Raw genomic sequence first — 27992 nt, 5'->3', positions numbered from 1 at the left:
TGCCAGTGTGCTCCTTCGATGACTCAGCACTGAGCACACCTGACCCGTGTCAGGCTGCTGGCACACTGTCAAATCCACCTGCCTCTTTAGGGCAGCATACACAGTGGAGACCTACCAGCAGACTACCGCATCAAATACTCATAATACTCATCAACACTTCATCCTCAGCGCTCATAATATTCATCCACAATACCTCCCACATTATATTCCTACACATGATAACTGCGCTAATGCACTCTAAAACAAACCAGACCAGCTGAAGTGATTTGGCTGTTGACATGAAAAACTCGTTTGAAATCGTTTGAAAAATGCATCGCAGATGTCGAAACACCATTTCCCGGTTCCAAAGCGACTCCGCGGGTTATATTTTAAGATTGTGAGATGAAGACGAAGCGGCTGAGAAAGGGTTTCGAGCGGAAAGAGAGCCGCGTCGAGGAGATGGAGGGGTGCCAGGCCACAGCCTGCTCAGTCGGGAGAGAGAGGCCCACCCTTAGCCTATGCCTCTGTTGATGTTTGTTTGTCTCTGTAACCATGATCCGCCCGTCCGCCGACTCCAAGAATCTGCGCCCCGCCGCTGAAGAGCCCAGCCTGCGGTTAGCCAGCGGTGGCGGGGTGGTGGGGGGGGGGGGGGGGGGGTTCCGCCACCCGAGCCCCACCCAACTGCTAGGGCCAGCACCCAGCCCTCGCGCACCACGGGCTCAAAACAGCGCCAGGCAAACGCCCGAAGTCGGCATTGAGAGCTGTCATCAGAACTGTGACCGATACCCGTCCCACGCCTCCATTACCCATGAGCCCTCTAGTGTGAGTTTTTACACAGGAGGAAGACTGGCAGCAAAAACACAGTCAGAAAAGCCATGTGTGATTAATTCACAGCGCTGTTCTGCTCGCTACACCACGCTGCTGCTAGGCCCCGCAGCGATCGCTCTTCCTCTTGCATAATGTCACACGGCTGAACTGCGTCGGTTGTTTTTATTGGAGAGGAGGGAAAGGTCGACCTCCAGTTCACAATTTCTCACCAAGCGGGGGGAAAGGGGTGAGCGATCAGGGAGCGGGTTTGGAATAAAGTAGCGCCGGGCGCATATTTCCGCGTGTTATCGAAAGCACAGAGCCAGAATTTTAAAGAGATCAGTGTCAAAAAGCTGAAGGAAAGACCTTTATCCTGGAGGGAAAAAGACCAAGAATGAGGAGACTGAATAGCTTCATGCTGAAGGGGGGGTGGGATGGGGGGGTGGGGGCGGGGGGGGGTGGCACACATTTCCCAGACTCGTTGGCAGGATCAGTTTCATAGAACCATGGCACACTGTGGCACACCACACTGATCCCAGCACAATAGGAAATCTGAGAAGGGGCCGTGCTGACACTGCTCCTAAACTGAAGTTCACTTATTCATTCATGATATATGGCACTGAGGATCCACAACAGAAATGAATACAGTGGGGTTCTCGGTTTGGTCCGGGGGGGTTTTGCCAGCGAGATTACGGTCAGATCGCTGTCCACACAGTTTATAAATCGCCAAGCAACGGAACAAAAATGAAATCAAGCTGGGCAGTCATACAGAAAGGAGTAAATTGTATGGTGACTGCTGGGTTGCTACAGAAGACGGCGCTAACAAAAATGGACTTTAGCCTTTTCCAGAATGTTCTCTAACTCAAATGAAACAAATTGCTAGTTAGTATGAAGCTCACAACTTCCCACAAAGCCAGCTTCATGACTTCAGCCACTCTACTGGGAAAGAGACACCACATTTATTCCAGGACGAGAGACGCATCATTTCCTGTAGCTCTGTATCAGGAAGAGTCCAGCAGGATGAAGCTCATGCATGGCTTACTGTACTGTAAGGCCAATGGGGCTGAGGACAGCTAATCCTTTCTCTTACAGTGCTGATTCACACGTGGCAAAACCCAAGACCAGCTTCAGTGAAACAATGAAAGTGAACAGGCCTCTTAGTTCACCCACATTCAACCGGTTATGTAAGGCCACTGATTCAATCTGGCACTCAAGTGATTCATACTGGCAGAGCAGATACAAACAGGATCCTTTTACCAAACAGATCTCGCAATCATGCGATAAACAAAGAAATGGGCGGCTGATGCATGGACTGTCAGCTTACATAATGCATTTGCTTGGAGGCCACCCTGCTCAAGGGCGATTTGCATTTTACATTTCCCATTGTCCATTTCAGGAAGCTGCATGCACATTGCTCAAGGGATGTGTCGTACTAGAGAATTCAACCTGCAAAATGTCTGGATTTGATCCCGGGTAACTACACCACACAGCCACCCAGTTCACAACCCCTTCAATTTCCTTATGAATCAGGGATCAGAAACTTCAGCAGAAATCTTCAGGCAGAAATCTGTAGGTTTGCGTGGTTTCTTTTCAATCAGCCACCAGTACAGGCATTGGGAAATTATGGATTCTTTAGCCAATCAATGACTTGAATTGAGCTATTAAGTGCTGAAATACAAAAAACACCAGCCGCTGCGGCTCTCCAGGATTCAGATTCGAAGTCCCTGCATGGAAGGATGGACACAGATATGACGCAGCTGGCTGGTAGAAACCTGACCCATCAGAGACTGTGAAAGGCAAACGTTCACCACAGCCCCAGAGGGTTCAGACCTAGCACGGGTTTCCCAGAGATCACATCCCACATCACAATAACACACCAAGGTCTTCAAGGACCTCCTGTCCTCATTCAGCCTTTGTTGTATTTCTTCCACCTTGAAGACGTTTTTGTCAGCGTTGACACGTATAATACTGAACAGGGTTTGAATTTCTTCCTAGCAGCTCAGAAGGAAAGAAACAAGCCGCTACACTTTGTTGATGTTATTTCTGTATATGCGGCTAATGTTCTAAGTGGAAACTGAGGCAGAGAAGAAAGCCAAACGCGCTGCCAAGAAAGGCTTCTCACAGCCACTAACGCGTCCACATTAAGATCCACCAGAGAGGCTGAAGGGGAGCTCAGAATGGTGTCTTAGGAACTGAAAACACAGCCATCTTTTTGCTGCACCAGAAAGACACACTCACCCCAGCAAATGAGTAAACAACTGAGTCCAGCAAATGAGTAAACTACGATATCTAAGTCCACACGATATCTAAAGACGACATTAAAACAAGGCTCTGCACGAATGCTATTCTTTTTAAAAAGTTATATTTTTCCAACATAATAAAAGGTTTTTAAGATGTAAATACAGCTCATTGTTGTTGGTAATATGCACCCCATAACAGCCATAAACAGTCCGAAAGGGAGGGGTAGAACGTTAACTGTAGTTTTGGCAGCATAAAAACTGACCTTTGTTTTTACAAATATGGCAAAGAGATTCATTTTCTTCATAATAAAAAATTTAAAAAACTGTCCCAAGTTTAAATCCCAAGCATTGACCATTTACCCAGGACAGGGCCACGTCAGGCCCAGGACAGGCCTAGGTCAAGCCCAAGTCAGGGCCACAGAGCTCCCAGCACACTGGAGCACATCACTACCCTGCATTGTGAGATTAATGACTGCTCCCTCTGCACTAGCCTGAGTTTGGCTCAGTTCTCGGCTGACCGAATGCTATTGCAGAGTAGCCATTTCCACTGCTGCTCAGCTTTCTGTGGCTGGGAAATTCATGGGCAGATATTTTACAATCTTTCTGTGTGTTTTAGGGCGCATCTATTTTAATGCCAAAGTGGAGAAAATCACAGTTTATTTCTATCAATAAAAACCACAAAGAAGACGACGCAAGGGGCTTCACTTTCTGAGCATTTAATAACCAAGGTTGTTTATACAACACTACCCTTATAAAATTGTGCGTGCGATATGATACCAACAATCACATTCAGCAAGAACAACGGACGCTGAATATTTTCAAAACAGACAGCAGTGTATAACAGCCTTGCCAGCAGCCATTTCTGCATGGATTCAGTGCGCCCCTGCTGTCCTGTAGTAAACACATTGCGGACCACTGCTCCAGGATGTCTCCCGAGGTCCTTTTGACTAAATATAGCCTGCATAATGATTCCATCTTGTAGCGATTCTTTTATTCATGACAGTAGAGCAGAAAGAGATCCAAGCTGCCTATTTCTGCTGTTGAGAATCCCATTTGCCTTTTCCCAGCTCAACAGTTAGAAGGAACTCTACAGATAAAAATCTAAATGTCTGACAGCACAGTGCCATCCAATGTACCACCATAAAATTCTACAGTGCACAAAGTGATCCGTTATTAATCCCTAGTAGGGAGACTAGCATAAGGTCCTGACAGGGACACACAGTTCCCCTTTCTGATATACCCACAGAATTGCAGGTTGTTTCTCTCCTTCAGTTACAGGGATCACTGATTTGCATCCCACCCCAGGTCTCCGATGCAAATTTCGGGCCTTTTATCCAAACGGGATGACGGCCTTCAAAAGCCCACGCATCGCAGCGCTTCGTCGATTGGCTATTCTTTGATTCCGCGGAAATGATTTTGTGTCTTTCCGTGTCCTTGGGTGTCTACGGGCCGGAGATAAAAGCTTATCGCTTGTCTGACGTGCGCTAGCGGTCCAGTAAACAGCGAGCAAGGCCAGGTTCTGCTCTCAGGCAGATGAGAAGTGACACGTTGTTTTGCTTAGGGCCCACTCTCGCAGCTTGTTGCCTTGGCAACCCCGGTGATGCCACCCCCAGCATTCTGTCAGCAAAAGGAGCGCGTGGGAACAGAGTGCGGGGGGTGCGGGGGGAGGGGTGTATTTTCGGTTCAGCGCGCCTGGACGTTTTCCCGCACGGAGGGAACGGTTCTCCCTCGCCTCCCAACACGTCAGTGCGTGCTGGAGGTGTGGCCTCACCTGCGCTGCTGCCCGTGCGGTTGTCCAGCTCTCCGATGCTCTTCAGCGGCCCGTGGACAGGGGTCTCAGCCTCGGGCGTCTCGAAGTTCCCCTCCGAGTCCGAGCTGCGGGGGAAACAGAGGAGAGAGTGGGGGGAACATCAGATCCTGTCCCAGGAGGTCTGGCAAAATTCCTCAGCGGGGACCCGTAGACCCGGATCTGAGTGAATCACGACAAGTTCAGAGGGCACACGCGATGAAAAATATGTGGTGGGGATCAAAGGACCCAAAATCTAGAAGGAATAATTCCCAGAGAGAAATATAAAATGTGAAAAATAAAGCTCCTGAGTTGAATTCTAACTTATTTTCTTTCAGGCCTGGGAGTAATTACCTTATAAAACACAAATATAAAACTGTCCTCCAAAGAGTGGGTGGGAGGGTGTGTGGGAGGGGGGGAGTGATGTGATTTACGGCAAAGGAAACCGACACTGATCCCACAACTTCCCGGGCACCTTCCACAGACACATCCGCAGCCAGGTAATCACGGTGTCAAACGCAGTAGCGCGGGGTTAACAGGAGCAGCCTGGTGAATGGAAGTCTGGGAGTTTTTACTCCTTTTAACCGCTGCACCAGGTGCTCCCTTTCCATCGGTCTTGGCACGAGGCGAAGACCGCGCGTCCCCCCTTTATTGGTCCGAGAGAATAGAGGAACAGGATTTAACAGTAAACCGTCGCTTCAGGCGCCCAGGATGAGCTGGGCTGCAGTTTCTTTCCCCCGCTTTCCTGCGTTTGCCACCTGCTTGCTGTTTGGTTAAGGCCGCTTCCAGAGTCACTCTCAAACCAAGCCCTCGTGTGAAAAAAGCAGAAAGTGTGAGAACAGACAGCCTCTGTCATATCTCTGACTGAGGGATACGTTTAGGCTCCGTTTGCTTGGTTGTTGCTAAGTCTTATCGAGTAAAGTGATAGCATTCACAGTGCAGCCAAGTATGATACACTTGGAGAAACCTGTACTACTCTAAGATGCGGGCATTTCCCTGGTGAAATTATGGATGGTGAAATTAGACACAAAACGGTGACGGTTTCCGTAAGCAAGGAGGAGGACGCGGGATGGAGTCATGAGCCCTGCGCTCTGGCCACCTGTGCTGCTGGCTCCTGGGGAGCGCTTTCTGGCTAGGCTCACGCTCCCTGCTTTGGTCTCCAAAAACAAGGCCCGGCTTTGTGACAGCGCGTCACCCTGGCGGTGTGGCAGGTTCGGGCTGGAAGAGGGATAAGGAGCGTCTGCATCTTCCCTCGGCTGTCAGGCCTGCACATCCCGAGTCCCGTGGGAGTCTGAGGGATGGGGGTGAGGGGGGGGGGGGTGTCCTACTGTTTGGGCTCCCTGTACACCGGACCCAGACTCATGGCTAAAATATGCTCCTGAAACAGGCCAGGAGACTGTGAATGGAGGGCTACGTGCACACAGCTGCGGTGAACTCTCCACCCAGACACTTTGACTCACATTAAAATGTCTAGAGGCCAATGAAAAACAGCAGTAGAACAGAGGTACAGAGCACAGAGAACACCCCTCACAACAAACACACACACACGAGTGCGCTCTCACATACACACGCACGCGCACACTCACACACACAAGCAAGCTCTCTCTCTCTCTCACTCACACACATACAGACACATACACATGCTCACACGCGCACACACACTCACATACGCTCACACACACACTCATACAGACGCTCACACACACACACACAGCTACTTGCATGCGCTGTCAGCGCTCGGATAATCCTTTAAGAAACACACAATTGAAAAGAGCCGGGGCAGAAAGAAGGTCCTCTGCACGCCAATCTTGGACGGTTACTTGGAAACTAGCACAAAAAAAGAGAAAAATGCACACAGCCTTTCTAAAACCTCAACCTCCCTTCCCCCCACTTTGCTTTGCAAAACAGATCAAGGCGGACAGATTTTCACGCTCGGTTCTCCTCTCTCTCTCTCTCAAGATTTATTAGCAAATTCAACAGGGGTCTGAGCTAGTAGTGTTATCTAAGGGATATGACAGGCCGAGGCTGGCGAACGGGGGATGCAGATGAACAGATAGCATCTTTAGCCGTCTGCCAGAGAAGATTGAACCTGATAAAATGACCGCTCCAGCCCAGATGGCCAGCCTGAGAGAAAACCACTGGATCCCCCAGTTCTTTCGCGCACGGACCCGGCCGTCAGGCCAGAGATAAACGAGAGGACGAGAGGACGCGAGGAGCTAACGGACGCCGCGGTTCTGCGTTCAGCGCGTGTGTCTGTGTGTCTCTGCCTGTCACGCAGCCTCCCAATGTGCGTAGCGCACGCAGGAGAAAAGCAGCAGCCCTCCTCAGCCAAAGGCCCACTGCAACAGGTGGAGTCAGACTGCCACATATACACGTGCGCACGCACGCTCACAGATACAAACAAACTCAAGCATAAACATGCACACACACGTAAACACACAAGCACGCGCACGAACGCACACACAATTTGACATACACACACACAGACAGACACAGATACACAAACACACACAGTACAGACACAGATACACACACAGACGCACACACACACAGATACACAGACAGACACAGATACACACACACAGACAGACACAGATAAACAACCATACACACACACAGTACAGACACAGATACACACACAGACGCACACACACACAGATACACAGACAGACACTGATAAACAAACACACACAGTACAGACACAGATACACACACACACACACAGATACACAGTACAGACACAGATACACAAACACAAACACAGGCACAGGCACACACATGTGCTTTCCCCTCTCCTCACTTCCCCTCTCGCGCGTGTCGCACGCAGACTCATCCCCGCCCGGACTCGCCTGCAGCCCCCGGACTTCTCCTCCTCCTGAGAGAGCTCTTCCTCATCCTTCAACCGGCCGCCCTCCTCTTCCTCCTGCTCCTCCTCCCCTCCGCCTCGAACCGCCGACCAGGTCCACTTGGCCCACTGAACGGGCGAAAGCATGGACCACGGGCTGTACGACATCTCGGGCCCCGGAGCGGGAACCTATCCCCCGCCTCGTCTGGGGTTCGCGAAAAAAAAAATCCAAAAGATGGAGAGGGAAGAGAGACTTTGCGGCAGGCTCCCGACAGCTGATTCAAAAAACACCTTGTGTTCTGCTCTCTCTCTCTCTCTCTCTCTCTCTCGTACCGACTCCGTGAGCGAGGCGCACGGATGTGGGTTTTATGGCGGGGGCCAGAAGCCCAGGCAGCTCTGGCTCAGTCTTCACTTCCTCCACCCTGCCCCTGTCATTGTGCTCAGCTACTTCCCTTCCTGGATTAAAACCTCGCGCTGACTTTTGTTATTTTCTCTGCTTCCCCTTTTCAAAACTGCGACGCTGCGTACGCTCACTCTGCTCCTTCTCCTCTCCTCTCTCTGAATGCCACAGCACTGATCAGCTGGCTGCCAGATAGCTAGCTGACTCTCCAGAGGGAGGGAGGGAGGGAGGGAGGGAGAGAGAGAACGAGAGAGAGCCAGAGAGTTTGCCTAGCTCCCCCCCCCCCCCCCCTTTCACTGTTGCAGGGCCAATCTATTGTCAGAGAAGGGGGGGGAGGTGCAAGTTTCCTGTTTCAAAAGAACCTTCTGCTTAATAAAGAAAATACACCGGTTCAGCCCTGTTTTGAAAGAGTGGTAGATTCCTGATGTACTGGAGGAAGAGGAGGAGGACAGCAGCTCAGGACTTCTTGTGCAAAAACAGAGAAATGAGAGAAACAGCAGAAGAACAGACTGTTTCCTACAGTAAAAGAGCAGAGTCTGGGGCAGGAGTCGGTGATGAATCACAGACTGGAGCAGCACTGCCCATCATGTTCTCATTACTCTCCAATGGCTGAAGTTTGTCTCACAGCTGTCTGAAACGCAGCCCGTTCGCTAAATTGAGTTATCCCCACGATAACAAGCACAAGCATACAAAAACACACAGTCGCATGCACAGACATATGCACGCGCATCCGTGCACACACACTCAAACTCATACACATAGACACACACACAAACACACACACCCACACACACACACACACACACACACACACACACATACAGTCACACGCACACATACATTCACACACACACTTGAGAATCAGCAATGTTCTCAGCAATGGTTGACAACATCCTGTATTTAACTGGAATTAATGAACTTTGTTCCGCAGAGAGAACCACTCATGTAAAATCCCAGCCCAGCCCCACTGAAGTGTGTACACCTTCTTTATCTCAACTCCCCTGCGGCCCACCCAAAGATAACAATGACCCACCAACCTGAACCAACTCCCCACTCCCTACCAAATGGCTAATGGCATTCCAACACACCACAGCCTTTTGAACTCATTGGAGCCAAATGGTTCATACTTCCTCAAACTGATAACAAAATGGCTTCATTAAAAATAACCAACTCAGGGGTAAGGATGAAATACAGTGTAATGGCTTTAAATATAATATGACAATAATTGAATAAACTCAGAAAGAGCCATTACATTACATTTTACATTCAAGGTCTGTTCTTGTACAGAGGGACTTATTAATTAATTCTTCAGGTACAACCCATTTAAATAGTGGGACACATCCGGAGTTGAATTCAGATTACATACCTTCCTCAAGGGTACAATAGCAATGCAATAGCAAAACAAGGAATTGAAAATAAGACCTTGGAGTTACAAGCCCAGGTCTAACCATTTATATTAGACTGCACCCCAGAGAGCATCTATCAGATCATCAGTAACCTAACTCACTCAATTAGCCCATCCCAATTCCATGGTGACCATTTTGTACAATACAGGCAAATTAATGTTAAAAATAGGGATGTTAATAAATATTTTGTGGCCACCATCAATTCAACAACTATGTTCAGTCTGGAAATCCCAAAATGGTAATGTGCCTGGCTACTACGCATGACTGCCATATATCATGATAACAATGACCTATGGGATGATTAATTTCCCCATAATTCACTGTTCTCACACTGAAGGGCATTTGAGATCATCAAAACCCAGATTCTTAGAAATCTGAGAAAGTCCAGTAAATAACAGACATTAGAGGCAGCTCAAAGCAGGCTCCAGAGGGCCAGACGATGCAGGGCAACCTGCAATACCGGAACCCCCAAAATGACTGGCTATCGCCTGCCCACACTAACTAAAGGTCTGTTAGACTCATAACTGCAGGTAATGATATGTGTCTACCAGCAGGTAATGATTAACTCAGGACCCTAATCCACGGAAAAGACCGTCTTTGTTGTTTTAATGACACGGTGCCTGGACCAATGTCATTACATGACTGCATATAATGGCGGAACCCTATGTCTATGGAGCGTGCTGTGAATGATCCTAGCTGGCCTTATATAAAGGTGTGTTTCAATAGCTGTGGTTTTCTTAATGCAGAGATTCATTCATCAGTGAGATTGACCTCACCTACAATGGGCTGTGTTTTGTGAAATGCTCTTTTTCTAATGCAGAGTTCTGCTGATGAACACAGAAACAGGAAGGCCTATGCAGTTTGGTCTAGCCTGAAGATGAGGAAAAATGTGACGGAGGTCCAAAAACTAAGAGCGTTGGTATAACTTGATGAGAGACCATTTACTTCCAGCTACAGCAGTCCCGCTACAATCAGACTGTGAATTTGCCTGCCTCCCACCACAACAGGCTCGATGTGATTTTTTTTGGGTGGCTGTCCACCACTTACGTAACGCACGTTTGCACATAGTCTAGAGAAATGTGCATACAGACAAGGCCAAAATGCCTCCTTCTCCACAGCAAATCAACCACAATTAAGCTGATTATGCTTCAAACAGTACATCCCCACATTCACTTCAGAGAAGTGAAGAGTCCCCATTTTTAACCCCTTTCATTTGGCAAGTGTATGAAAAAACACATATTTTATAAATGAACCAACAGGCCCAATTAAACGTGGTCCCAAGCGTATAGGGGCATGCTCTACATCCACCCCATAAACCTACTGTAAGCTCATTTCCTATGGATGCCGAAGAACAGGATGTTATGACCTGGAATCACAGCAGCAGAGGGGATTTTTAATAAACAGGCTCCAGATACAGACGGTCTGAGAAGGACATTCAGGAAAAGAAACCCAGAATCAAAACAAAACGGATTTTCAGAAAAATGCATTGTGGGGGACTCTGTCTATGTAATTCTGCCCATAGTCCTTTCCTCTGTTCTGTCTATATGTGAGAAACAGACTGAAAATGGCACAACCTCACTTGCGAGGTGTCAGACAATATAAAAGAAGAGGGCACATCAAGCTTATTATGCTTTTCCAAGACTCGTAACTGGGATAAATCAAGGAGGAAAAACAGGATACTCTCACTTATTTTATATCCCAGTAAAAGAGTGACTCATCGTATGATCTCTTGACCTTTCACCTCAGCATGATCATAAACAGAAACCTCTCAGGCTCAGCCTGCTGCTGTGTGACATTAACAGCTCTGCGGTACAGTCGCTATGAGGCTGGTAGCAGAAGGCTGCTGCTTTGACTCCTACTGCATACAGCAAACAAACAAAACAAAAGCCATCCTACTGTTCCTCTGCTGACTTCAGAGCATTTAAGAGCCTTAACCTCCGTAAAACGGGAGTCTCTTACCACCCATTCCTTTGAGTGACCATGGAGGAATGAAAAAAAAATGGCTTCATATTTCAAGTGCAGATGGAGAGCCTTGGCCAACTGAAGCAAACACAGTACATGGCCGGAGCAAACAGAACTGCGGAGCACTGGACAACACTGCGAAAAGACACCAGTAACACCAGCACCCCCTCCCACTGGAGATTCACTGCTCTTTCCCCTGTTCTCTTCCTGACTCTTCCTTCACCCCTCTACTATAGACATAATTTACACTGTAATTCCAGGCAGTTGATAGTTCTGAGACGGGGCACTATGTTTTCAAAAGATGACTGGTCCCTCTTAATCACTGATACTGTGCTCTTCAAGCAAAACCCAGACCCTCCCGGTTCAGCCCTCTCCCCGGGCCTGTCCTGCTACTAAACCCGTCCGTTCGCCTCCAGCACACTGAAGAGCTCAATAACCGGGCGGTCACAGAGAATTCCAGAAATTCCAGCCTGGACAAGAACCCTTCAGGCATCGGCCTGGCTGTAATTTATTGACGGGGAAGGCTGCCCTTTCAGAAGAACTTTCCGGCCTTTGATTCCCCACAGCCATGATCACATCTCTCAGCAGCGAACGCATCCCTCAACCGAAATCACATCCCCCAACCGCGATCACATCCCTCAACCGCAATCACATCCCTCAACCACGATCACATCCCTTAACCAAAATCACATCCCTCAACCTCAATCACATCCCTCAACCATGATCACATCCCCCAACCACAATCACATCCCTCAACCATGATCACATCTCTGAACCGCGATCACATCCCTCACCCATGATCACATCTCTGAACCGGGATCATATCTCTGAACTGCAATCACATTCCTCTACTGCTAAACCCCCTAATATCCAGCTCCCTGCAGCTTCCCTGCGAGTCATTTTCAACAGGAGGAATATTAAGACAGGCCCCAGTACCCACAGCACTCCAGCTAAAGGCAACAGTATTTGGAGCCTGAGATCAGAGCCCAGCTGATCACACAGCAGGAGAATCAAACATGGCCGCTCTGGCCATCTGAGCAGACCAGACGTCAAACAGGCCAAGACCGATGTTCGGCTCAGAGGCCCCCCCCAGGGGTTCATGGGCAAGCGAGACGAACGTCCACCAAGGGGGTGGGGGGGGGGGGGGTATGCCGTGTAACCGAACCTGCCGTCAAACGGGCCGTTGGGCCGTCGGCACGCCACGGAGCGCCGAGCGCCGCCCCAGCCTCGACACGTTCTCACGCGCTGGCGATGTCACCGGGCCGACGGCCTGATTAATGGCTGCGGCGCAGGGAGGTCGTTTCACAGCCTCGCTCCTCCCTCGACCCCCCCCCGCGGACTCGGAATATAGTTACTGAGAGATGTGACCGTCTCCCCTTCCTCACGGGGGTGCGATAAACCCCACACCTGCTGGGAAACGGAGCAGGAGAGAGAGAGAGAGACTGCTGAGAGTACCAAGCAGCATCGGCCAAAACACCTCACAGCGCTACCACAGAGGCGGCACACAAACGGGCCGTTCAACTTAAAAATAGACGGAAAAGCACATTCGGCTTATATGACAGCTGCACTGACAGCGTTCTCAAGACTGGATCGAACAGAGAGAGAGAGAGAGAGAGATGAAGAGAAAGGAAGAGAGCTGTTATGTTGCAACACATATGAAAGTACCCAGTTGCTTTACTTCACTCTTTACTTTACTTCATTCTAGTGTGTTGTTCTGCACCTCTGCACCTTGAATTGATGCACTTGTTGTACGTCGCACTGGATAAGAGCGTCTGCTAAATGCCTGTAATGTAATGTATTGTAATGAGAGAGAGAGAGAGAGAGAAAGAGAGAGAGAGCAAAGGATCATCTCCTATATGGGCCTCTTGTGACTGTCGTGCAGTTACTTCCATGTATCGCTAACCCAGCATCAGATTCTCACACAGACAGACCTTTCCCTTGGATCACAAAGCAGGGCGGACACGGTGTGCCGGTTGGCTCGCGAGAATACGAACTGAGGAGGAAAGAAAAACAAGAAAAAGGGAAAGGAAACTTTTGAAAAAATTACATAACAACAGTTTTCCGCTCGAACCAAGAATAGCCCCAGCCAGGATACAGAGCTGGAGGAAGCAAGCCCAAAAGCTTAAAAAAAAAAAAAAAAAAAAAAAAAAACAGGACCAGGGCCCCAGACTGTGTCCGGGTCACAAGGCTAACTCAAAAAAAGCCCATTCAGATCACAAGACTCACTCTAGAACACAGGCCTGGCACCCAGAACTTGCTTTGGAAAACAGGCCTGGTGCACAAGCTTTGCACAAGCTCTAAATAAGACACACCCCACGTGTTGAAATTTTTCAGAGGGTTTTGTTGCATTTTGGACAAAAGAGGACAGACATCGGCCTTCACTGGTGGGAATGATAAGCAGTTGCTGTAACCTCTGGGATATTCGGCTAGAAATGAAATAAAGATGCAGGGTTTGGCAGAGTTTTTTTTCCCAACAGCTGCACACAAACCACATTTGCCATGCAAGCCCCTTCCCAAACAAAGCTAAAAGAAGTTCTGAAGAAGCGGTTTTCTGCTTATAATGAAACGCTGATGTGTTCCAAGTGAAACACGAAACCAGACTGAGAAGAAGCCTGAAAAGAACAGCAGATACTGAGGGCTCAACTGTCTCAGCTCCCAGTGACCCCCCCTACACACACACACACACAAACATGCACGCGCACACGCACACACGCAAACACGCAGACACACACGCACACACACACACACACACACACACACACACACATACATGCACACGCAAACACGCACACACACACATACATGCACACACAGGCACACAGACACACACATGCTCACACACACACACAGTCCCACAGCTCCCCGAAGCAGCTCTGTAAATACATCTTCCCCACAGGAGACCCTACATTCCCATTACACCAGTTTTGATTTATATTATGGGGATAAAGGTTGATGCACTGCACATATGGCATAAGAGTCAGTTGGAAGCCGAGGCCTTTCTCCTGTATAGAATTTTACTGGATTTCACAGCTCCAGACAGTGCAAGCCTTCACTTCCAACAGCAAGTATAATTAAATTCAATAAAGGCAGATAATTTATAATAAACAGATGGGCACCAGGACAATAGAAATTACAATGCATATAAAAAAACCCTTTACATCACTTCAAAAGTATTTTTTTAAACAGCAGGGGACAAGTCAGTCTGAATCCTACCAGAGCACACTGTCACGGATTAACTATGCTTACTGTAATAATAATCATTGTTATTTTTACCTTGATCACATGACATTACAGCTATAGTTCTCTAAAAACAACAATGAAACTTTCTGGTGGGAAGAGACTCCCTCTCCTGGCTATTCAGTGTCATTGCAGGCTCTCCGTGTTCTTCATGCGTACCACATGCATGAACTCAAAGCCTGAGGTATAGTGTGGATAAAATTAAACCTTGACTATATAACAGCATTAGAGCACACCATGAATACAGAAAGCATCAGGCCAGCACAGGGTTAGGTATCTACCTAACTAGTAAAACATGTTAAAATATATACCACAGAAACCCCCAACCCCCCCCCCCCCCCTCCCCCCCGCACTGTGGGCTCCATTGATTTGGGCCTTTGTTTAGACAGACAGCCAGCAACCCCCAAACTCACCATTGCCCCACTTGCTGCCCTACAATCACCACCCTCTAATGTGGGTCACATTAACAAGCCCAACACCTCCCTTTGTAAGTTTTTCGGGAAGTGTACCTCCCCAAATTAATTCACTGAAAGTGTCACCCCTCTCACTGCAGCCATACTATAGCATGCCAAACATTCTCTTATTCCCCACATTTTCTTTAATAAATATTTGCTTTTAATCACAAGGACCTGAGAACTACATCTGAACGATAAATAGCTATGTTTCCAATCTGTTACATATTTTGCCGTCACAACATTTCAAACCAGTAAAATTTCCACTTTAATTTCAGCAGTCAATTTTTAATATCACAAATTAGGTTATTTTTCAAGAATTATTGAAATGCAAGTGATGTCCAACTGTCCAATCTAATGCTATTATCTCAGGCAAATATTCAGACAGGCAAAATGAATTGATTTTGTAGACACACCACTCCTTTCTCAGCATGCAAAACAAGCTCTTGACCTTCATGACATGGCGTCTCAACCAGGGGGAACTATGCCATCTAGTGGCAGTTATGGAAAATTGCTTTAAAATGTAATAAAAAATAAAATGGCCAGAAGATGGAACTGCTCAGGACTGTTGGCTAAAAATACATCTCACAAGGTTAACCAGAGCGCCACAAGCATTGCAACAGAGAGGCTCCTGCTGGAAAATAATGTAATCTGCGCTTTCCAGTTAATAACAAGACCTACACTGTAGGACAGGATTAGATAAGTGATCTTAGGCTTCTCTTTGATTGCACAGAAGCCATTACTCTGCTGTTTAATTAATACAGCTACACCAACGATACCGTACACAGATGGATACACAGCTACGTATGCACTACACATCTGTCTTCCGTCTCTTTCCTGAACTCCATCCCTCCATCCTCACTGCCTCTCCTCCTCTTCCTCAGTGACGCAGTCTAACAGAACGCTTTCCCCAGAGTGCACGCCTTAATGAGGGCAGTAGAACGTTACAGTATCGCTTTGGGAACGCCGTCCAAAGTGTATTGCGTCACTCGCATGCTCGCATGAACCTAATATGAATGAACAGCATTGCGCACAAGGCGTCTCCTTCAAGAGGAAAGTGCTACAGGGAGCTTGATGCTGATTCGCTACCACAACCACTGCAAAAATTCATCTAGTGTTTAACATCAATGTTTCATTCAGGAAAGCCAATCACTTCTAAGACTAAATACATTTCTCAGACTCATAAGCATATACTGCCAGCACAGTTGATGCAGAAAAAATCCAAAAAAACAAAGAAAAGTAAGCCCTTATCAGTGCTTAGATGGTTACACCACTACAGTATATAGTCTAAAAGCTGGCAGTTAACTGTGGTACACTCTATATGAGAGATTACATCTGTCTGTAGCACATAAAAGTACTAGGGAAAAGGAGGAATCCCAGGGCTCTACCTATATTTGCTCAAGAGATAATCATGTATAGCGGCTCTGAGTTCCTGGTGAATACAAAGGATTATGTCAGCTTTACTCTTTCAAAAGTAAACAAGCGCGGTTTATGGTCAGTGATGGGTACTGTAGATTTTCTCATGAGTGTCTCTTTTTTAAAAAAAAGGCTTTAAACACAAAACACACAGAACACCGATTCCACAGAACTGAATCTTTAGAACTTCCCTCGCAATGCAAAGTGTTCTCGGTTTGCATTGAGGTCAGTGTCGTTCCAGTGCAGTTCGAAGGAAAGAAAGGAAAGCAAATAGCGTCGCTTTACTGGTGACTAGGAGGACAGCAGCTGCGTCGGATCTTCAGTTAGCATAGCGGCCACGCGGAACTGGAGCATCTCACCACGCCTCTGTCACAGTTCCTGCAGAACCGACTGCACGATGGTCATACTGCAAGTGGATGATAACTTCTGTGACCAATCAATGCTGGTCTCCGCCCACTTTTCACTTGAGCATGTGACCCCGCCCCATACAGAAGACAGACAGCTGTCTGTATACGGTTTGTATTCAGCAGGGATAACACAGAAAGGGTGCAACTGAGAGAAAGGCTTTAACTGTAGCAAGTTCACCCACTCATTCTCATCTGAAGCAACTGATAAAAAACACACTTATACCCTGCCGAGCTACAGCCGCTTCTCAGGTTATTTAATCAGAGATTAAGCTGCTTCAGCCAAGACTCTCACAAGAGACTGGGAACAAGGTCTAGAGTCGAGAGAGATACTCCTTCACTTCACGCTACTGGGGTCAGGTGTAAAACCAACCTAAGTCAATCTCCCACAGAGTGTGACAATACATGCTCATCTCCCAGCCAATCAGAACGAAGGGCCTTGAAAAACATAATGCATACAGTTGCTAGGCAATGGCATTTAGAATTAAGAGCAGGCAGAATCACAGCAGGCAGTGTCTGGCAGGGCAGGGCTCTTAAGTGTAAGGAGGGCCTGACTTACACAAGGGGGTTCCTACACTTAACTGCTTTTGATTGTAGACTAGCTAGGGGACATGAGAACTGGGCCAGACCTACTGCTCTGTGAGTCTGGTTATGGAGAAAGCACTGCACAGCTGAAGTTCCCTCACACACAGGCTATGCTGAATGGAGATGCAACTCTTGCAGAGTGGGTCCAATTCCTCTGATGAATCCATTTAAAACTGAAAGCTGTCTGCTAAAAATAGAATTGAGATGCTTTTGGAGAGAATAGGAAACTATCTGCCCCATTTCTTACCCCGCTGTGCTGAATCCCACCGAACCATTAAAGATATCCAATAACTATCCATTAAAATACACGGGAATAGATCCCACAAAAGAAGAAACAAAAACAAGGGTAGGGCCTCTATAATGGCATATTTACACAATCGTTCTGTCCTGGAAAGCGCCTGTTAAACTAATAGCTGGAGAGACAAAAACTTTTTTTGTGTCTGAGGCCAAGCACTAAACTCAGCTGAGCTGTGATACACTCTGTCCTGAATGTACCCACTTTAACCAACAAGTACACGTTAAATTACTGTGTGTGTCATTCAGAAACCAATCAAAATTATTTTACCATTGAGAGACAAAACAGCACTGCGGTTTAACCCTTAGTGAGATCACAAATGTGTGATTAGAACGTTCTAACACTGATGTAACAAGAACACCGACATAGACTTCTGAAAAAAAACATTTCAAATAACCTGCTCAAAGTTAAATGTCACTCACACAATTTTAAGGGGAATAACAAATGTTCTGACTTCTGGAGTTGCCTACAGTTCAGTAGATACAATTATTTCCGGGAGTTTCAAATATGCTGTAACATGCTAACTTCAGGAAAGATGTCATCAGCCTGAAAAAAATAAGCAAATAAGAACATTAACGTTGGAAAGACACAATCAGACTCAACCTTCATACTAGTTGTGCATCTGATTGCCATGTTGATTTCTAAACGCATCTTCTTAAAAACCTGGACATGACTCCTGCATAAATGGCTGCCTCCATTTTGAAAAACATGCCTCCTGATCACTGATTCTATACTGTACACACTGCTTGATGAAAGGGGATAGATGCTCAGTAAGGAGCTTATGAGCTTATTTGTGCAGAACGGGTGCCCATTGAAAGCTACCATCTTGTAGAAAAAGAGATGGGTATAGATTCAGTTGCCAGGGATTATGGGGTAAAAAAGCAGGATTGGGGGAGAAGGCTCTTCTCTTTACAATTGACTGTTGGGGGGCGGGGGGGGGGGGACTAGGAACACAGGAGTGTGTCAGGGTCTTAGTGAGACTTTGATCCTCGGTGACATGCACCCCAAAGGGACGTCGACATCATTAGAAAACCAAAATCCATTCCCCCCTCCACCCCCCCCACCCCCCCCCCCCCCCCAATCAGACAACCCTTTTAACACTGCCCTTGAAAACTTCCCGAGAAGGAACAGGGACACAGATGCTGCTGTCTTCAGAAAATAGCACACATCTGAGAGGACCATGTTTGCATTCCACTCCATCTTAAGGTTAACCGCAATACAGCCCATAATGCAAATAACTCCAGAAATCATTTTCCACAGACAAAAAGCCATTTTAATGCAGATGCATAAAGCTGCTTTCTTTGATACACAGGCCTCCAGTGGTCATTACCTGTCTCTTACAATCCATTCAAACTGTGCACAGTCCCCGTTGATGCCAGAGATTTTCTTTTAGTTTGCATTTTATTGGCTGTGGCATTTTCAAATCAGTAACAAGTAAGTGCCCTGTGTAACTGCCACTCATTATTTCTACAGTTTACCTTCAGCAGAACAATATAAAACCCATGACAATAAGTTTCTCTTTTCAAAGCAGTTCCACTGCATGCCCCTTCCCCAACCCTCTAACCTCCAACAACCATTCCCTCCAACCCCCACACCCTCACCCCAGAAAGAAGCTACACTCCACATTTTCCCCAGCTAAATACAAAATAAAACAGCAAACCCTGGAGCACCTGCCACACACAAGGCAGAGGAACTGTACAGCAATTCACATCAGAAAGTTCCTGCAACCTGCTGTGTGCTCTGTGCTCCCACCGCAAACAAAACCAATCAGCGGTGTCCGTCACAAGGCCCCGCCCCCTGCCGATCAGGGACCTGCCGTTCGGCAGCGGCCAACACCTCTCCGTTTCAGAGGAGCGAATCGGACGGCGGGTCCTGCTGACGGACGGGCCCGCGGAGGCTGCGGAGCCGTCTCGACGTGGCGTAACGGCTCGAGCGATGGATGGGTTTGCAGCGCCGGCGCCAGACGATGCTCGGGCCCCAAGGTGCCCCCGAGCATTCTGGGACACGCCCGCATCCACATAAAACGCAGTAACTCAAACTGCCTCCCCCCTCCCCTCCCCTCCCCTCGTCTCCTGACACTGAAGCCCGCAATGTGAATCCTGCTTGTCCCATACTCATACAACACCAGCTCATTCCCTTGCCCTGCAGAAAGCGCAGACAGACGTGCACGCGGTAGCATGCTGTACATTTACTGCCTTTTTAAAAACCAGGATATGCGCAGTGCACAGCCGTGTGGAGCTTTATCTGTCAGCGTGTTTGCTTTTTTTTGGGTGTGTACTGAGCACACTTATTAACGCGTTTACACTGCAGAGCACACAATGAAGCTTACGTTATGCCTTTATCGCGCCATCGCATAAAAGTGAACCGCCATTCAGAATAAACCAGGAACCAAGGCAACGGGGAAAAACAGGAGCCTGAACAATCTTCACACTTAATAAGATGAAATAGTGTTTCTCAGTGAAGTCAGCTGAGATGTGCTGGGAGTGAAATCACTGGGCAGCCAGGCAATTTGCAGAGGGAGCCTTGTTTCTAAAGTGTCAAGCCCTAAGCTGCCTTCAAAGTCACCGTGCGAGAAGATACGCCAATCACAACAAGCCGCTCAGCGATGAGCGCGCCAACGAGCGCGAACTCCGTCAGACGCTTCCCAAACAGCGGCCGACAAGCCGGAGCGACCCGCTTCACAGAGACGGGCTCGACTACAGCTCGACTCCGACACGAGGTTAGAAAACTTTTTTTCTCAGCTGCCATTGCCTGGGGGGGTGGACCTTTCCGGGCCAGAGATTTAAAGATCAGAAAGAAGCTGGTCTACATCAGAGCTGTCAGAACAGAGTGGAGAGTGGACAGAGAGAACTTTCTGCACTTACGCGCTGCTCGTCTTGTCCCTGGATGGGCTGGCGCTCTGGTTAGCGTTAGCCTTCCTTTGCTGGCTGAGGGAGCCCCCCATGGCGGGGAGGTGGCGGAGGTGAGCGAGCGAGTGCGTCTCCTGAGGCCGTGTCACCGGCCGCGTCCCGCCGCAGAGCGCCGTGTCATGCCGTCTCCGTGCCCTACGCTCGCCGAGATCTCAGCCGCCGCGTCCGCTGCACCGACGCTGATCTCCTGATCTCCTGCCAGCTCCTCGGTGAGGCACTGCCCCCCTCCCTCGCTCGCTCCCTCCCTCCCTGTGCCCGCCTGCCCCCCCTCCCCCGCCTGCCTGTGTGTGTGTGTGTGTGTGTGTGTGTGTGCGCGCGTCTCTGCCCGCTCCCTCCTCCTGCACAGTCGCGCGACTGAACGCTCCCGCTCTGCGCTGACTGCGGTCGCTCGTAAGGAATGACAGCGCTCCGGAACGTTCTACAACAGCGCTCAGAGAGGGGAGGGGACGGGAGGGGAGGGGGGAACTAGAGCCACTCTCTGGAGCCCTCAGTGTCACTTCGGCCCCCCGGGAGGGATTACGGTGGAAGATGTCAGCCCAGGGAAAGACACCCCCCCCCCCACCCCCCATGCTTACCTCACCTGGCCTAGAAGCTGCCCTACCTGTCACTGCACAGAGGGCTGCGTGGACCGTCCCTGTGCAAGCGAGGACTGAGCGCATTAGCATGATAAAAGCACCAACGCACGGCGGGGGGGGGGGGGGGCGCATTGTGTTCCTCCACAGGGGCATGGCGCTGTTCAGAGTCCAGCCCCCCACCCCCACCCACACCCGCAGCCCCTCCCCACCGCACCTCCCCGCTGGGGCACACAAGTCAAAGCGCAGTGACTCCCCGCCCCTCTCCCTGAAGAGCGGGGACAAGGAGGGGCGGGACCAGGCTGAACCGGACTGCTCAGAAGAGCCCGGGCCATTCCACAAAGGTTGGAGAATAAGAGAGGAGAAAAGAGCCTTTATAGAACGGGAACCTCACACATAATCAGCTGCATTGTACCAGCCCAACATTCCCCACATTTCATTTCTCTTTCATGGGCACACATCTCAGACTCTCAAACTCGATGGAGGTCATTTACATGGATGCCGGGAAATGCAAAATGCATGAGGAAACAAAGTAATAAAAAACAGTAAAAATATTGTTTTAAATAAGTTATGAGGCCTTCTCCAGTCCTCTGCCGTAAATATCGGGGAAAATGTCTCGTGTGTAAGGTGTGTCAGACAGGAGGCACTTTGTAACAGCAACGAGACTGAAAATGGGACAGCAAGCTACAGCAAGCTGACAACCCCTGTGAGACAACAGCACAAGTCACCACACACACACACACCCACGAGCGCACACACACGCATGCACACTTTTTTATAACAGACATTCTGGTGTTTGTTTTATAGTGCTTGTTTCAATGTTCCTTTTTAGAATATCTTTGATTATATCAACGTATACCATATGCGAGAGTAGTCAATAGTCAAGCTTTTTAAGGCATTGGATTGAAACTTCATATTTCGGCTCCATGGTTGCCATTTGTCATTTTTCATCTGGCGCTCACTCAAGTTTGCACTCTCCAAAAATAAGGACAAGATCATAAATAATACAAGACACTGCAGCGAGGGGAGGGCCCGTGATCACAGCAGCGCATTCCAAATCAGGGGAAAAGGGAAAAAGTGGCTGCTGAAAGAAAAACAAATGGACTGATGTCCTTACCAACACAACTGGTTCAGCACGACAGTCATACGCTAGCAGGGAGGGATAAAGACTGCACTGTTCAGTGCATTCAGAGCTGAGACAGAGCCATAATTCATAAAGCACAAAATGGATGGAATAACCACGTTTGTGACACGACCGCTATATTTTATTCCATTAAGAATGACAGCCCCAAGAAATATGGCATCGGTCCTTTTTTTCTGATATGACTCACGGTACCACAGCTAAGTTTTCCACCCTGCCCTTTAAACAAACTGTGCCAACACACAGGCAAATTCAGCACTATCTGATCTACCAAGTCTTCCTTTCTAGGCCAGTCCACTGAGGTGCACTAACCACATCATGACACACTGTGACCTACAGGGCAGCTCAACCACTCATAGTCTCCACTGTGTTCACATCAAACTGAAAAATGAAACCAACACACGCACGCAAAACGACTCCTTTCAAATATTCTGTTCCTCGGGCAGATATCACGCCATTAGTATTCAAATACTGACCAGGGAACTCACACTGGTCCAGGCAAAACATCCAGGCGAAATTTGACTGGCAGAATGCTGAAGGCAAAACATGAGGCAAAAAACCCCACAGGGACATGAAAGCACGGTCAACCTTCACCTCTTTGTGTCCAGCATAAAGGGCAAACTGGCTGAAAAACCAGCGCTTAGTTTAGAGTGGTGGGATCCATGCTTCTCTTTTATGATTTAAGACTTATCTCACTTTGAGAAAAGACGTTTGAGGCATTTTAATTTAGAAAAAGAAAACTGATATTTATTATGGGGATTCACATAAGGTGAGCTCTGCATATCCACAGGCCGGCCCCCTGTTCTGCTGTGACTGTCGGACAGATGAATGAATGAACGAATGAATCATTGCATTTATATAGCACTTTTCCGAACGCTCAAAGTGCTTCACAGTGATGAGTGGGAACTCGCCTCACCCACCACCAATGTGTAGCACCCACCTGGGCGATGCACGGCAGCCATTTTGTGCCAGAACGCTCACCACAAAAGACTCAGGTAGACTGAAGCAGCGTTTCTCTGTCAGCTCAGTGACCTAGCTTGTGCACAGGACCGCAGAGTGACAGGCATGAAACGCGTGCCCTCCCTGTGCAGTACTCAGTGGCATAGCGAAACCACGTCACGGCTCGTCAAAATTTCCACACAGATGCTTACAGTCAGCAGACAGCAGTTCAGCCTCTGGTCACAGAAGAGAGACCGTGTCTAATTCATTCTCTCACACGGCCAGAAAAGAGGAACCCTCCTGTGCCTGGTCTGCACTGACATCTGCTGGTAAACCTGGGAAATTAACAGATGTTTTTAATCCTTTATTTGCTTTTTCACGGTATAAAACCTATTCTTTCCTTCTTCTACTATACTGAATGGCGAATATTTGCACCCCTTTTGAATTTCTTCCCCCCAGGAAAGGTGGTGGTTGTCAGTAATTTCACAAAGAGCTTTTATAGTTGAGTCCTGTGGCAATCACATTTTCAACAAAAAAAAAGCAATATACTGATACTCAAGTCAGGTGGATAACATGGTCGCCTCACAGCAAGAAGGTCCTGAATTCAAATCCGAATAAGTTTGCATGTTCTCCCCGTGTCAACATGGGTTTCCTCCGGGCACTCCAGTTTCCTCCCACAGTCCAAAGACATGCAGGTAGGCTAACTTGAGACTCTAAACAGCCCATAGGTATGAGTACATGAGTGAATGGTGTGTGTGTCCAGGGTGTATTCCTGCCTCTCACCCAATGCACGCTGGGATAGGCTCCAGCACCACCCCGCGACCATGCCCAGGATAAGCGGGCATAGATAATGGATGGATGATACTTAAGTCTTTCAGGGGAGATAAACAACAGGCGAGCAAGAGAGAGGACAGAGATGGACTTTCCAGATGGTAGCCTTGCTCCACTAGGGGGCACTAATGCAGAGCAATTCCTTTATTTATTTAAAGGCTGATAAAAATTCAACGCTGCACTCGGGAAGACCTCAGTCTATTATTTAATCATTCAATCAAATATTTAATCACCATTAATAATGGCTGGCTGCACATGGTGAATTATTTATAAACACAGGTATTGTTTTATTAAAAATGCCATATACCTTCACATTCCTATAACCATAATGAGATTTATATAAAATACATATCCATGTACACACTACTCTTGACTTCCCATGTATATAATTTAATGTGCAGCAATACACAGCAGCTTTTCAATCCACAAAGGCTTTTGTTAAGATGTGAAAGTTCAGACAGACTTGACAGAATCCACAACTGTCTCCACACACAGTTGAAACAAGTTCCTTCTGCCAACCTTAAAACTCAAAATTAAACTCACATTTAATTTTTATTAAATCCATTCACCGCACAAAGAATTAGGAATATGAGTCACTAAAACCTTGACAACACTTACATTTTCCTCTGATAAAGAAAATTAAACTAAAAATCACCTCATGCAACATTATTGAAAAGAATGAGTTCAAAACAAGGCCATGCAAGTGTTACAAAAAGAGGAATTCACAGCATATTATAATATAGTTCACCATCACCATACCAGCCTAAATGAAGGTCAATAAAATAATACTTTTTCATTCAAATATGTGTTGCTAATGTTCTAGATCGTAGTGAACCTCCTATTAGTTGGGAGAACATTGACCAGAGAAAAAAAAACCTGGCAGACCTTTCAAACTTCACATTAAAAACAGCAGGGCTTCCCTGCCTAATGCCATGTTTCTACTTCTCTTTGTGAAGCACAAGACCATGACAAATATGGATGGGAAACTGCTGCAGCTCAGCACTACAGCTGCCCACCAGAGAACGGTAGAACGAGTCTTTGTTACGTTAACGGCCTTCGGACAGATTAACACTCGACCCCAACACGTTTGACGCAACTCCTTGCAGCCTGAACAGCTCCCATGGCAGACATTCCCCCACCCCCCCTTCAGTTTTAGGTAAGCGGGCGACCCAGCCTGCACCAAATACCAGTCGAAACTGAAATATCACATAGGACAGTGAGGCTATTCCAGTTATTCATTTTTACGGGCACATTTATTAGCGTTGCAGTCAAAGTGTTTCATGCCCTCTACGAGCGCCCCTAAAGAGAGCTGAGGTCATGACCATGTGACATGGAGGTCCATGGGCTTCACTCCCACACAAGAGGCAGTCTATGACTAAAGTCAATAATATAACAGGATCTACTCCTCACTCAGGTCCTCGGTGTGAGAGCCTCAGGCTTAGCTCCAAGCTAAGACCTGGTGTTTTTAGTTAGAAGTCACATACGATTAGGTTCTGCTGACGATAATGCACAGACGCAATGTGAAATTCCTCCCAGCAACAATCTTCTCGCACTTGCACTCCCGCAATCGAGCCCAGGCTGAAAAAACACATTCCATCAGGTTCTGGTGACATTTTTCATGGCTAATCCTCCAATCTTCCTAACATCCAGGCCAAATAAAAATCCTTGAGCTTCAAAGTCGTCCCCTCTGTCTCAGCTGACTTGGATTTAATGGAATGGAATTTAATGGATGCGAAAGTAGAAGAACTTTTCACCCTTAATGAGATTATTCACCCTTAATATCACAATGGATTATCACAATTTGGCTTTCATACACAACTGAAAGCACGATCAATTTGCTTAATTAGAAAAATGTTATCAGAAATTATTCTTGAGTGAAGGGTACATTATTGTAGGCCTAATTTTCTGTATTTATCAAGTTATATAAAACTGTCAATAAGCTCTTTCCACATCAGGATCAATAAAACGGGAAATTGGAGCATTAATAGGGCTCCAATTAACTGTGATATTTCTTCAAATGAATTTTTGCTTTTGTGCTTGCATAGAATATGAACTTGTCAAGGATGTTCAAGATGTGTAAGGATCAGGCTGGTCGCAAGCCATCAAGGGATCACTTACCCAACATTATCAGCAGTACCACATCTGCAGTTTAAGCAGCCATTTCAATCTCAGCCATGTAAACGTGAAGGAAATTACCTCAACAGAAATCCCCGAGGCATTATTGCTAACAAATTTCTGGAGCTTGATATTCATAATTGCTTTGAATTCTTTCGGTTCGCTGACCTTGTTCTCGTCTGACTCGAGCCCCTATGCATTCGCCACAGGACGGCATTATAGTTTTGGCATTCCGTACGGGGAAAGAATTCCGCCGTGGGCCGGGGTGAAGCCGGCCAGATGTGAGAGCTGAACAGCTGAACACAGTCCAGCGGCGCCATGGTGTTCAGTCCTTCTCTCAAAGCTTCTCTCACAGAGCCCAAAAAAACCTGTCTGCCCGTAACACGCCGTTCCTCCAACAAACCAATGAGAAACGCGCTCTCCTGAACGTTTCCATTACTGAAGAAAACCCTGTCTGTTCAAACACACTGTATGATGACTGTGCCAACGTAAGGTCATTAGGAAAGTTCATGCATTCATTTCCACATGCTGTCCTTTCCATAGAAAGACAAGGCTGCACACACTAGTCCATACTAATCTGCAAGCAGTCAAAGGCCCTGATGGAATATACAGCACCACACTACTTTTTAGAAATATTGAAAGGGTGCATTTTTGGAAAATCTGTATTCTGCAAAATAGCCACAGAACATTCCCTTTCCTAATAAAAGAAAAAGCAACCATTAAAAAGTTAGCCCAGGGCCCTGTTTCACGAAGCAGGATAACCGGATTAGCTGGATAACTGCAGAACCCGGAACCCTCCCAAATCTGGAAAGTGGACTTAAGTAAAACCCCCCCCCCCCCCCCCCCCCCCGCCCCAAGGAATCCCAGTGCCTCTGCTAGAACTTGTAAGACTGCCAACAAAATTTAACTGACGGAAAGATGTACATAAAAAAAGGACACTGGAACCATGTTTACAGCTAAATTAAGTTTCTAGAGTAAACGCTGGAAGCACTTCAGGTTTGCATTGAGTCTTCACAATTGAATGGTTCAACACTTCAATAAAATTAAACAGGAAAATGATTTTGAGTATGGTATTGGACCCCTTGAGAGTACAGGGGGTCACCACTCCACTGCCCCATCTCCTTGAGAAATTTATTTATGGTTTACTTCGGTGCCCACAAGGGACATTCTAAATTTCTTCAAGTCATACCCGGGACGGTTCTAGGAGAACCCTAAAGTACATAGTAATTAACCTACTTTAATTTGGGCAGCTCTACATAACAATGAATGGATTTTTAAAGTTGTTACACCTATTCCGGCACACTGACATTCCACACCCGACAGTGTTTAGCGAACTATCTATAACGGGACTTCAAATTCCATGCCGTTAAAGTGATGCACACAGAAATAACTTTGATCACTCCAATACACTTGATGCACGTCCTTGACACGAAAGAGAAAACCGTTTCGGAAATTTAATCGAATGCACAGACTCCTTTCATTACATGCATTCACACGTTTCAATAATAAAGACTAATGCAATATTTAGTATTGGTCTAACTTTTGCAATGCTTTTTGATTCCCTTGCTGTACTACTTCCTAAGGTCGTCTCGTGGCACGTTACGGTAAAACTTGAGAATAGGCGCTGTATTGTAGGCTCCAGGCCAACAAACACATCCACAACGTAATGGC

The 27992-nt window shown here is 47.3% G+C and overlaps 1 protein-coding gene across 2 annotated transcripts in view; it reads right to left on the bottom strand.

The window, feature by feature from the left end:
* Positions 1-20902, bottom strand: part of tacc1 (transforming, acidic coiled-coil containing protein 1) — a 38672-nt gene extending 17770 nt beyond the window's left edge. The window contains exons 1-2 of one of the 2 annotated variants that reach the window (XM_035378486.1): positions 20679-20902; positions 4798-4901 (exon numbers count right to left, since the gene is read on the bottom strand). In XM_035378486.1, coding sequence (XP_035234377.1) covers positions 4798-4901; positions 20679-20758 — 184 coding nt within the window. In that variant the 5' untranslated portion in view covers positions 20759-20902. Of the gene's footprint in view, positions 1-4797; positions 4902-7661; positions 8266-20678 lie in introns of those variants that run through there. The other variant, XM_035378485.1, reaches the window with a different exon arrangement.
* Positions 20903-27992: the final 7090 nt, after the last annotated feature.

The sequence above is a fragment of the Anguilla anguilla genome, chromosome 10 (assembly GCF_013347855.1).
Source record: "Anguilla anguilla isolate fAngAng1 chromosome 10, fAngAng1.pri, whole genome shotgun sequence".
NCBI classification, from domain to species: Eukaryota; Metazoa; Chordata; class Actinopteri; order Anguilliformes; family Anguillidae; genus Anguilla; species Anguilla anguilla.
Note: the sequence above shows the minus strand (reverse complement) of the source record. Positions and strands in the feature narration are given on the sequence as shown.